We start from the raw sequence: 12,915 nt of genomic DNA, 5'->3' as shown, positions 1-12,915 counted from the left end.
TTAATGATCTTACAGTATTGCACAATTGAGCAATTCAACATGGTACTGAACAATATTGTGATCCATTTATATAGAAAAACCAAAATTCTGGTAAATATGTGTATAAAGCAATTCACAATGGTGTTGAAGGATATTGTACTGCAAATATGTAGTAGCTTGATGAAAAATAGCAATATTTATACATGTAGGGGATCATGGTTTCCCCCTGTCTGTCCATGTTAATCCTGGGTGTTATGGTAGATGTTTCTGTTATTTTCTTGTCTAACCCTTGTGTCCCATCTGTGTGAATGGTGAAATTGGTATTTAGTGTTATACCCATATGCAAACTCCGGGTATAGGGTAAATATATATTACACTATCTCCTAAATGTGGGATCCAGAAAAAATGTTTACTGCTATATTAATTAGGATTTAACCATTTTCAATAGAAGAGAAGCACTTCGTTTCTTGCTATATTATGGTAACAAATTTATTTGATGTGCAGTGTTGCTGAGATGTCATTATTTATGTAAATCTGAAGCTGCAGTGCTTATTATCATTAAGGGATAATAACCACATTCTTTACAATCAGCAGAGTGACAAGACTTGGGAAGTGCAGCATTATGTTTAAAGTTTACTGTTGCACAAAATGGAATAGATGCCAGTAGATATGGTAATATGTGGATTATTTGTAATTAAAGTTGTGAATTATTTTAAAGCATTACAGAACACTCCTTGACATTTGCAATGTGTTCACTGCTTACAGTACTGTCTCAATCTACTGCACTTTGTTGCATATTAGTTTTTAAACACAATTGGGGTTGTTGTGATGTAATCATTTGCATGTCCTAGGCATTGTTCAACTGGGGGGTTGATCCTGTAGTAATTCAGTGGTCCACCTCACAAATAGGGTTAGAACAATAACCGGTTTTAGTGATATTAGCGTAAACTTGGTTTAGGAAAGATTATTTATGTACTGAAATATCATGTTGATAATCGTTGTGTTTCTGAAAAACTAAAGGATTACACTGCTACAGAGCCACAACCCCTCTGTTGTGGGAGAGAACAGTGGTTTAATCAAACATGATTACATTTTTCATGTAATAATGACTAATGAAAATTACAGTTTTATTCAACCCTACTGTCAGAGTTTTATATGTGGCATTAAGCCCGGGACCAGGACTTGATTGTTACATTTCGGGACTGCCCACCCAATTAGGGATGGATGGTCACCTTGCCTTTCAGGCTGAAAGCTGGCTTGCCACTTTCACGAAATCAGGGACTCCTGATTTGCCTTATTTTTCTGTGGAACGTGAGTCGGTTGCTTATGAAGTATTGATTAAAGGTGTGGAAGGTGTGGAAATATGCCAACAGCACTAGGTTTCACCTTACCACCCCCCCCCCCCCCCCCCCCCCCCCCACACACACACACACACACACACACACACACACTATTTAGCGACTCTGCTGGCTCCTCTTAGCAGTAAAATATATGTATATTGTTGTTGATGAAATACCTTGCTAGCACATCTGCAGTGCACACGCGGTACTCCCTCTTGCCTGTGTTGTGCTACAGCTATTATAAAAAAAATTATCAATTAAATAATTAATTTAATTAATTAATTAATTAATGCGCATAGTGATTTGGTGCTCGGGCTGAGGCGTTGCCGACAGGCCACAGCAGCGACGGGAAACCGAGCCCCTTCACAGAGCACAAGGAACGCAGGGCGTTGTGTGTCCGCGCAACAGCATTCCAGGAGACAATTTCAGGGCTGACACCCTAGGGAGCCGCCTTGGAGTGCTTCGCCCCAACCTCAACAGACCCATCCTTTCTCTGCACAACGGCTACAATACTGCCGTGCTTGCACCTCAGACACCTGGGTGCTTGCTACCATGCACAACGGTTAAGCACTGCAGTTTCATTTGGATCCTCCCCTCTTCCGAGGAGTCACGCACACATCCGTGTTGGACCTTCTTCAGGTCTCAGTACTCAAAAAGGAAGTGGTTTCCTTGCTGTGCAAGCAAGCCATTCATCTCATAGATCCCACCTCCTGCAAAGAGAGGTCCTGCTCAAGATATTTTCTGGTACCCAAGAAGGATGGCGGTTTTCGCCCCATCTTAGGCCTAAGATTCCTCATCAAGTTCTTGATGGAAAGGAGTTTCCAAATGCTGAATCACTGTCACATTCTCTAGTCTGTCTGGCCGGGCGACTGGTTCACCACCGTGGGCTTAAGGGATCCATATTTTCACGTTCCCATTGGTCCAGAGCACAGGAAGTACCTCTGCTTTGCTTTTCAAGGAAGCGTTTACGAGTTCTCTGTGCTGCCATTCAGCCTCTTCCTAGCTTCTCATACATTTTCAAAGTGTGTGGAAGCTATCATGCCCCCCTTGCGATTACAGGGGATCAGAGTACTCAACTGTCTCAACGACTGGCTAATTTGTGCTTAGTCATGAGAGGGAGCAGTGGCCTACACCGCGATTGTGACGCAACATCTGGCGAGGCTGGGCCTCACCATCAATGATGCGAAGAGTCGGCTTATACCAGTGCAGTGCACAACGTATTTGGGGCTCTGGCTGAACTCCAGTACAATGCGGGCATACTTGTCGGACGATAGAGTAGCAGTAGCATTCAGGGTTGCCTCTCTCTGTTCCAACAGGGATCCAAGTGCCCTGCACATAAATATGCTGGAGCTGCTGGCTGTTTTTCTGACTCTCCAGCACGCACTTCCGGTGTTTCAAGGAAAATATGTGCTGGTCCGAACAGACAACACATCAGTGGTGGTGTATGTCAGTTACCAGGGCAGCCTTCTCTCTCCTGACTTTGGCACAATGGAACCTGCTGTCCGTATGAGTGTATCTTCCCGGAGTAATGAATTGGGCAGCAGACCTCCTGTCGAGGGATAGTACACATCTGTCAGAGTGGTGACTCTACCCGCAGGTGGTGGAACACATTTGGGAATGGTTTGGGAAGGCACAGGTCATTCTCTTCACCTTGGCAGAGACAGCACATTGCCCTCTGCGGTATTCCCTCCACGAGTGGCCCAGGACTCTCCTTTGTGTTCCAGCCAGTACCGTTGCTCCCGGCCGTCTTGGAGAAGGTCTGGTTGGAGAAAGTAACAGTTCTCCTATGGCCCCTCGGTGGCCCATGAGAATCTGGTTCTAGATCCTCTGCCAGCTCATACTAGGTCAGCCCTGGGAGATCCCGCTTTTCATGGATCTACTCAGTCAGACGAGAGGCACTCTCTGGCATCCGGAACTGGGGCAGGTTCCAAACGTGGGTCTGGCCCTTGATCAGGACTGCTGGACAGCCCTAGGGCTATCAGTCGAGTTTGTGGGTACTCTGCAGAGAGCTAGGGCAGACTCCACTAGGTCGGTGTATGCCTATAAGTAGAAGAATTTTCAGAATTGGTGTCTGACTAGAGGTCATGACCCAGTTTCTTGCCCCATGCCAATTATCTTGCAGTTTCTGCAAGAACTGCTTGTTGCTGGTAGGTCACCTTCCACATTTGAAGATGTATTTTAGCGGCTATCTCAGCATACCATGCCCCAGTAGATTCAGTATCTGATTTTTTGGCAATCCGGTTTCTCAAAGGCTCTCTGCGTTTATGTCCTCCCAGGAGGACCATTTTCCTTGAATGGAGCCTTTATGTTGTACTAGAGGCTCTCACAAATGCCCTGTTTGAGCCTATACACTCCATACAGTTGAAACATCTGTTTATCAAGACAGACATACTCTTGGCTATCACCTTTGCAAAGCAGGTCAGTGAGCTACAGGCGCTCTTAGTACACAGCTTCTGTATGCGTATTTGGGGTGATGGCAGCAGGGTGTCACTGTGTACAAACCCTGCTTTCCTCCCCAGTGTGATTACAGCCTTCCACATGAATCAGTCTTTCCATCCACCACCGTTTGCTTCGGAGGAGGATGGGAGATTGAATGTTCTCTGCCCGGTGTGGGCATTGAGGTGTTACGTGGATAGGACAATAGTGCTGTGTTATACTGACTAGCTCTTTGTCCGTCATGGAATACGAACCCTAGGACAGCCCCTCTCAAAGCAGTGAACGTCGCACTGGATTGCAGAAACATATGCGATGCATGATAGTGCTGGCTTACCCCCACCTGGGAGAGTAGCTACGCTCTCTACTAGAGGGTTGGCTACATCTTGGGCCCTCTTCAGAGGGGCCTTACTGTGTTATATATGTACGCCGGCTAGCTGGGCTATGCCGCATACATTCTCCAGGTTCTACCACTTGAATGTGGTAGATCCTTCCTTTGCCTTCAATTGTATTTCAAATGTATTTTTAGTTTTTAGGTAGCTTTCCTAAATAAGAGACATGGTACAGGTATAAATACCAGAATACTACAATTCTATAAGATGTTTGTGCTTCTTGTAATACTATGGTTAATCTCTTTTTATATATATTATGAACAGGCTAGCAGTAGTTTGGGTTCATGCCCCTTTAAAAAACATGACTCGGAGATAAAACTTTGAAGTTTCAGCGCTTATGCGCACTTTTATTCAGAACCAAAAATAACACAAAACAAACAAACAAATAAAACCCTAGCAACCTCGGAGCACTAACTAAACATATGCAGGTCCCTGACTAACATGCAGAACAGCTAAGCTGTTTACCTGACATATAAAATGAAAACAAAACACTAATACAAACTTCTTAAAAAAAAAAAAAAAAAAAAAAAAAAAAATGTAGGTTTTAAACAGACCTTACGACTTCCAGTTGGGCTCTTCACTCCACAGCAGCAGCCTATAACAAACTGGCTGCACTCTTTAAATACCCTGCACCTGGTTATAATTTATAATTACCTAGGGTGCAGAGGATAATTAACAAAACAATTAACAATCAAATTAAAGAATAGAAATAAATTAAACTAAATGTTTAACATTTAACATTTGCACATGTTTTTAGGCAGGGAGGAATCTGACCCTTCCCCTGCCACCTTACAATATACAGTGCCTATAGAAAGTCTACACCCCCTTTCAAAATGTTAACCTTTTGTTGCCTTATAGCCTGGAATTCTTTTTTTTTTTCATTTATGTACACATCCTACCCCACAACTTCCAAGTGAAAAAAATATTCTAGGAATTCGTAGAAAATTAATTAAAAATAAAAACTGAAATAGCTTGGTTGGATTCTGGATGGGGATCTCAAGCACAATAGAAAGAAAGCAACGCTGATGTATGGGTAAGTAAGCTAGGCTGATTTGAGTGGGGGACGGAGGGGGGTGATGTTGGGATGCCAGAGTCACTGTTGAGCCCTCTTGAGGTGTCGTGGGCTAGTCAACGCAACACTGAGGACAAAAGGTACCCAAAGACCACAGAGATGTACCCTACTTAGCTCAATCCAGACGGTTCTCATGCTGATGCACTGGGGAGACCGCACTGTGGTTGATCCTCGGAGCCAGCATCGCAGCCGTTGTGAGTGCTGATACTCTGGGGAGGCAAAATAAGCTGATCCCTGGAGCCAGCATTACACTTCAGCCAACAACACCAGGCAGAAGGATATCTACATCAACAGGAGGAAAGAAACACATATGGATGGAGACGCAGATGGATCACGTTAGTTTACTGTAAAGCTACGTCTTAGTTGGTGCTTATCTTGGCGAGAGCTGAGTTCAAATCAGCATGAAGTTTTTAACATCTACTCTCATGTAATTGAAATCATTTCAAAGCAAAGACTCCACCATGAACACCAAGGTGCTTTCAAAAGAACTCCGGGACGAAGTTGTTGAAAGGCACAGATCAGGGGACGGGTATAAAAAAAAATATTAAAGGCCTTGAATATCCCTTGGAGCACAGTCAAGACGATTATTAAGAAGTGGAAGATGTATGGCACCACCAAGACCCTGCCTAGATCAGGCCGTCCCTCCAAACTGGATGACCGAGCAAGAAGGAGACTTATCAGCGAGGCTACCAAGAGGTCAATGGCAACTTTGCAAGAGCTACAGTCTTTTATGGGCATGACTGGTAAAAGTGTGTAAACAATATCCCAAGCATTCCACAAATCTGACCTGTTTGGTAGGTGGGAAGAAGGAAGCCATTACTCAAGAAAGCCCACCTTGAATCCCATTTGAAGTATGCAAAAAAACGCTCGGGCGATTCTGTAGCCATGTGGCAAAAAGTTTTGTGGTCTGATGAAACTAAAGTGGAACTTTCTGGCCTAAATGCAAAGCGTTATGTTTTGGCGCCAACCCAATACAGCACATCATCAAAAGAACACCATCCCTAATGTGAAGCATGGTGGTGGTAGAATCATGTTATGGGGATGTTTCTCATTGACAGGGGCCGGGGCAGTTGTCAGGATAGATGGGAAAATGAATGGAGCAAAGTACAGAGAAGTCCTTGAGGAAAACCTGCTGCCCTCTGCAAGAAAGCTGAAGCTGGGACAGAAGTTCACCTTTCAGCATGATAACGACCCAAAGCACACAGCCAAAGCTACACAGGAGTGGCTAAGGAACAAAAAGGTAAATGTCCTTGAGTGGCCCAGTCAGAGCCCCAACCTAAATTTGAAAATTTGTGGCATGACTTGAAGATTGCTGTCTATCAACGCTCCCCAAGGAACTTGACAGAGCTTGAACAGTTTTGTGAAAAAGAATAGTGAAATATTGCCAAAACTAGGTGTTCAAAGTTGGTAGAGACCTATCCCAACAGACTCACAGCTGTAATTGCTGTCAAAGGTGCTTCCACCAAGTATTACCTCAGGGGATGGAGACTTATCCAATTATGATTTTTCAGTTTTATATTTAATATATATATTTTTTCTGAATAAAAACTTTTTTTCCCCTTAACAGTGTGGAGTATGGTGTGGAGATAAGTGGGGAAAAAAAGATCCTCATTAAATTCATGAAACTCAGAGGACTGACACAACAAAATGTGAAAAAAAATTCAAGGGGGTGTAGACTTTCTATAGGCACTGTGTATATATATTTAAAACTATACAAAAATAAGAACTATACTACACTATGTAACAGATGAAGTCATCAGTTTTATTTGGGAGGAGGAAGTCAAAAACAATGGTTAGCTAGCATTCCACAGTGCTCAATGAATTAAGGTGAAAGCTGACTACATAGAAGATGTGAACCAAGCTCAAAAATAACAATTGCAGACAATACAAAATGTATTTTGAAGGTCATTCTTGAAATCAGGACTTAAAGGATGTGTTGCAAGGGGAAACAAGACTAAAAGTCTAAAATATGCACAAGAACACAGAAATTGGACTATGGAACAATGGGCAAAGGTGCTTTAAACTGTTGATGGATGGACAACGACACCCGTGCCTTCTGCAAGTTCTGTTGTCAATTCAAAGCTTGTCTTCTTTCTATTCCTTAATGATATTATCTTCAAGTATTGATCATCCTTGTTCGACAGCTTTTTTGGGTCTTCCAGTGCTTGGTTTGTCAATTACAGGTGATGTTCTCTGTACTTGTTGATTATGCTTCGGATACCACACCATGTAAATCAAGTGATGCAAGCTAATTCACTCAATGTTTTTTCCTTCTTCTCAAGCTTATTATAATTTTAGAAAACATTAGTGGAGACTTTGAGTAAGTTGTTGATGCTCATAATGCATCAGAGTAGAAAAATGCAACATGTCTAAGACTTTTGCACAGCAGTGTATAAAAATGGCAGGTCTCCCCTCAAAGTGTGGCACAAACTGCACTTCTCATGGCAGTCTACCTAGATCTCACTGAGACAGCACCTAAGCAAACCTAAAGGGAGAACCTTCCTCACTGCCTCAGCAATACTGCTCACTTGTGTGCACCAAGGTCCTACATGAGAGGGCTAACAGCTCCAATTCATCACACCAAGCCTGCTGTTAACCTGAATTTCTAGTTATGCAGTGAGAGATGAGACAGATAGAGCATGGGAATACAAAACAGTATCAGAAAAGCAACTTATCCTTTTGTTCTTTTTCTTGATTTTGTTTGTGTGTCTTGTAGTGTGTGCTGAACAGATAAGTGTGGTTACTTCTCAAGGGAGTTTAAAGCAAAGGGGAGCAATGGCAGTATGTTCTTGCCCTTGCCATAATATGAATACCTTTTGAAGGAACCAGTCAGTGAAAAGATCACCAGGTGAAAGATTAACAGTAAGTGAGATAGCAGCTTCCTCGTTGCAAATAGAATTGTAAAAATCTTTGCCGTGTTGCTTTATTTGAATTAGACACTGACGCTCCCAGCTTTTCTGTAGCTACATGGCAGTGTATAATTACTTCACACACACAGACCTTTATAAGCACTTTGAAAACTGACAACATATAGAATACCAAAAGACCCAGGTTCTCCCATTGTACAGTTAATGTAACCGCGAGAGTAATATAAAAATGGCTTGTATGAAAGCACTGTGCATATTGAACTCAAGATCAGGTTATCTCATGTTGCTAGCCCCTGCTATAGACCAACTATACAATTGGTTTCATGCAGGCTATCTATTTGATGGACATAAACACACATTGACAGACACACAAGGGCTCACATTGATACACTGTAACTAGATGGATGGTGGCGTCTATGGCAGTTATTATTGTTTTATTTGTTTCGGATGAATCAGAAACCTTTGTTTGAACCGGCCGCTGCCACAGTGTAATATGAATCATTCAACTGAGCAGTCTGTCAGACACCAACAGTATTAACTACTGTAGCAGCTAATCCCACCAGTATAAAAAAGGCAGCCTGATGAAACCTGTACTAAAAAACTTTATAAATTAAATGGCAAACGTTTTGACGAGTTTCAAGGGTCTTCAGTCCTGGCTCTGGACAGCTTTCTGACTGCTTGACCTTTGATTTCCTCATTCCAGAATGGCAGGCTCTATACTATACTATACTATAATGCTACAATGGGATGTGAGCAATCTGCAAAGAGGAAATGCATATTTCACATTAGTCCCTGAAAACATTTTATTGGTTCTAGCACCAAATAAAAAATAGGGTATATGATTTTAAATTAATACAGGACAGGGACTGTAGAGGCTAGATCTGTATGTGATATCTGATGCCATAATTCAGATGTGCTGTGTCATTGAGATTATGTTCACAATGAAATAATTTAAATGCAAAGTACAACTTCAAAGAGGTTACACTATGCTAAATATATTGATCAAGATCAGACTGTTTAAGTATTCTTTAGAGACATCAAAAAATGAAAGGCAGTTGTATTATATTGCAGAATACCACTTACTTGCATTGTAATCAGTTTCTTAAAAGTCTTATGTATGTTATTTAATCCCAGAAACACCACTGTAAATGTTTTAAATGTAATGGGTTTGTGACAGATAGCACTCATTGATAAAGGGATTGATCTGAGGGTGGATGTGCTGTACCTTGGTACTAAAGACAACTGTTACACCCATAAACTCTAACCTGGATAAAAAAAATAAATAAAAAAAAAACATACTGCTTTAATAAAATGCAATCATCCAGCTAGAACAACACAGATACACAGTTACAATATTGAGCGACTGTGATAAGAAACCATTTATTACAGTAATTATTATTTTATTGTTTTGCATTTTGTTTATCTCCATGATGTGCATGCATGAGAAAATGACAACCTCCCAATTGCAATTAATCTTTCCACAACAGTGTTGAAATGTAATACAATTTACATAACTACTTTAAAATTTCTGTTTTATGTAATGTATTGCTTTCTATATCGTTTTTTTTTTTTTTTTTTTCTCGTAGGTTTGCAGTGCTGAAGGACCCAGCAGGCTGGCTCAGCGTTCACCCTGTCAAAGGAACTGTTAACACAACCGCCATCTTGGACCGGGAGTCTACCTACGTCAAGGACAACACCTACACTGCCGTCTTCATGGCAACAGACAATGGTAAGGCTGCCATTTTTTGTGTTATTTTCAAGTGGGTCTCAAGCCATTTTTAAAACCTGAAACAGCATCTAATAAAAGGCAGTAACATGCAATGGTAGGTTGGCAGGCTATCCTTAGTGAAATGTAACAATGTGAGATTACTGTCATTTGAATGTTGGTATTTTGAAACCACATTGCCAGTGTACAGTGCAGTGTTGTGCCGTGTGATGCATAGCTGATACCAGAGAACACTGACTCCTGCTGGCAGGATAATGTAAGGCGATATACATGAAAATGGAGGATTGCTATTTTTATACACTGACTTTATAGACTTGTGTACAGGAGGTTCCTGTCTTTGACAGTTTTCATTAACCTATTTTAATGGATCTTGTGATTTAGCAGCAGTGCTAATATAAATATCAATGTACCCCCTGTATTATTATTATTATTATCAGTTGGTATGATACAGTATGCAGTTTTGCAGCAATGCTTTCTACTGTACTTTTATAGGGAATGTATTACATCCAGCTATAATGAAATCATGTTTGGTATTACAGTACTTCTGTTGCCCAAAACATATATGTCTACAGTTTTATAATTATATACATTTAAAATGTTTGTTTAGTCAACTTGCCATCAACGTATACACGAAAGAGTCTACTATCAGAAGAAAACCTCAGCAGGGAGACTGTTAACAGTTAAAAACTCCCAAATAAAGCTGTTTCTTTGAGAAATTCTGCATTTCCAAAAGGTGAGGGATGCAGCTCCATGTAGTATGTAACTGCTTTCGATATCTATGCCAAACAATTTCACTAGACCATCACCTTTGTGTACCAAGGTTAAGAAAACCATCTCTGCTGTGTGAGTATCTTTAGTGAAACATAACAATTATCATTGCAACAATGACATGTCTATGGCAGTCTGGCTCATGGAACGCAACTGGTGTACAGCAGTGTTGCACTAGGAGGCAGATACAGCTCTGAGGTGCAATAAATAAACCTCTACTGTCACCCAGTGCATGAGATTTTGAGATTCTATTCAGCCCTCTGATGTCTGTAGATTCTTTACTTTAGCAAGTAGGGTGTGACATGTATAAAAATGTGGCAGTCTTTCCCTTGGGTGTGTATTGCAGTCTTGATCTGTGGTACGGTATGTATATGGAATTGAAGCTCTAGGGGTGTGATATCATTCATTGCCAATTAAATCTTTCAAAGGAGTTGGTGAAAAATCCATTATCAGGTGCAAGGTATTCTGTTAGCAACTCGCATGGTGTATTGCCACCCTTGCAATAAATAGAGACCTACAAAAAAGCTGCTACCTGCTTTTGTTTTGACCTTTAGGAAACTTTTTAAAAATATTGTTACAAAGACAAAAATGTTCTTGCATCAGTACCCACTGTATGCAATGTCTAGTTGTACAAGCAAGTCTTTGGTATAGGCCTATGAAAAATGATAAAAAAGTAAACCTTTAAGGGTATATACTGTAGCTTCAATTCAATTCTTCTGTGATTGTGAGTTTGTCTCATGTAAATGGCAGTGTTTTGTGAAGCACTGCCGTTACGTAGTCCTTCCCCTGTCGATGAGATGAGGTTAAAAGCTCAAAAACCACGAATACAGAGGAGCTTGGTTCATGGTTACGATGCTCGATTGTGGTGCACGGGGTCGCCAAATCATGCCCAGCCCCTTTCCTGCTACACTGAATATATAGATTTTTACATGTGGTACATGTGATACTTTGAGAGAATCTAAACTACCTGGACCACCAGGTCCTGTTTGAGTGCACAGGAGTGTAAATTACGGAAGACGGCTGTCAAGTTATTAATATGGAAAATCATGATGAGAGTCTTGAGGGTTGGTAGTAGCAGATTGAGAATTGCATATCCGTGCATCATAAATGTATTCTGTTAAAAATCTGTCAGTAATTCATATTGTTGACGGAACAAACGCTAAATAATGGGCTGGGATTTCTCACTTATTTTTCACTTGCTTAGCTGCAGGTTTCCCACTAAGCATGACTCTCCGAATGTCTCAGCAATCTTGTGTGGAGTTATTGCTCTTTGTAAAATTTAATTCTTCACGAATTTCTGGGATTTGTCATCCTGTGCACAGTGTGTACAGGGTGCTTGTGAAGTCGTGTGGAGATTTAACAGCAATGGTGAAGACTAGGTTTTGAGCACTGAATCAAACCTGACGATTTACAATTACAGCAGACTTGTTTGCTGAAATTACAATCAGTGCTATTTTGTTCATTTACAATTAATTACCATTGTGTTGCAGTAATTGCAATTATAATTACAATTACACTAAACATTAACATAAATGCTTACATACATTAACATGTGTATTCTACCAAGCAGTAATCACAGGTCTTGTATTTGATAATATTTTCTTGATTTGATGACTTTATGGATCAGAAGAGATTGCCATTGTTAGTTGTGCCCAACCACCCCTGCAGGTAATTATCTGCCAGTTAAGGACTCCTTGGTCATTAACACAGAAACATCTTTAAAAAACATTTAAACAAATGTAATCCCAGAGTTTGTATCTGGTGTGTGTTGAATAGTTTTAGCAGGACTTTTTTTTTTTTTTTTTTTTACTTTAGTGTCATAATAAGTAACCATTTTAATAAAAAATAACATTATTATGATAACAGTAAGATAGTTGCTAATAGTAAATAAACAGAAAAAAACATACTAAATAAATCATGATAACCAATATATTATATAAAGGATGGTTATAAATGCAGTCACTTGGAGACTAAACAGCTGTGCTTCCCTAATGTATTAACATTGGTATAAGGCATAAAAGGAAACCTACTGTACCACCTTTCCGAAAACCATTATTATCTGATGATCAGAGCAGCTCCCATGTTGGAGGAATAGAGGAAATTGCTCCTTAAGGGGAACATAATTCATTCTGCATTGTTTTAATAACCTAGAATTAAATAAATAAATAAATAAATAAATAAATAAAACTGATTGAGAAAAAGCCATTTTAAAGTTCTTTGCTGATTCTTAGCAAAACAGTTCATTTCTAGTGGGAGAAACTGAATTCCTTTATCCTCTTTGCAAAATAATAATTTCAAAATGTTTAAAACACCAAAGCTTATAAACTGTGTAGTAAAA

At 40.3% G+C, this 12,915-nt stretch overlaps 1 protein-coding gene across 2 annotated transcripts in view; it reads left to right on the top strand.

Moving 5' to 3' along the window:
* LOC121295995 (cadherin-13-like) overlaps positions 1 to 12,915 on the top strand; it is a 620,407-nt gene that overhangs the window by 540,515 nt on the left and 66,977 nt on the right. For both annotated transcript variants that reach the window (XM_041221112.1, XM_041221111.1), the window contains one exon: positions 9,670 to 9,812. In XM_041221112.1, coding sequence (XP_041077046.1) covers positions 9,670 to 9,812 — 143 coding nt within the window. The remainder of the gene's footprint in view (positions 1 to 9,669; positions 9,813 to 12,915) is intronic.

The sequence above is a fragment of the Polyodon spathula genome, chromosome 21 (genome assembly GCF_017654505.1).
Source record: "Polyodon spathula isolate WHYD16114869_AA chromosome 21, ASM1765450v1, whole genome shotgun sequence".
Classification (NCBI taxonomy): domain Eukaryota; kingdom Metazoa; phylum Chordata; class Actinopteri; order Acipenseriformes; family Polyodontidae; genus Polyodon; species Polyodon spathula.
This window is presented reverse-complemented; position numbering and strand designations above follow the sequence as displayed.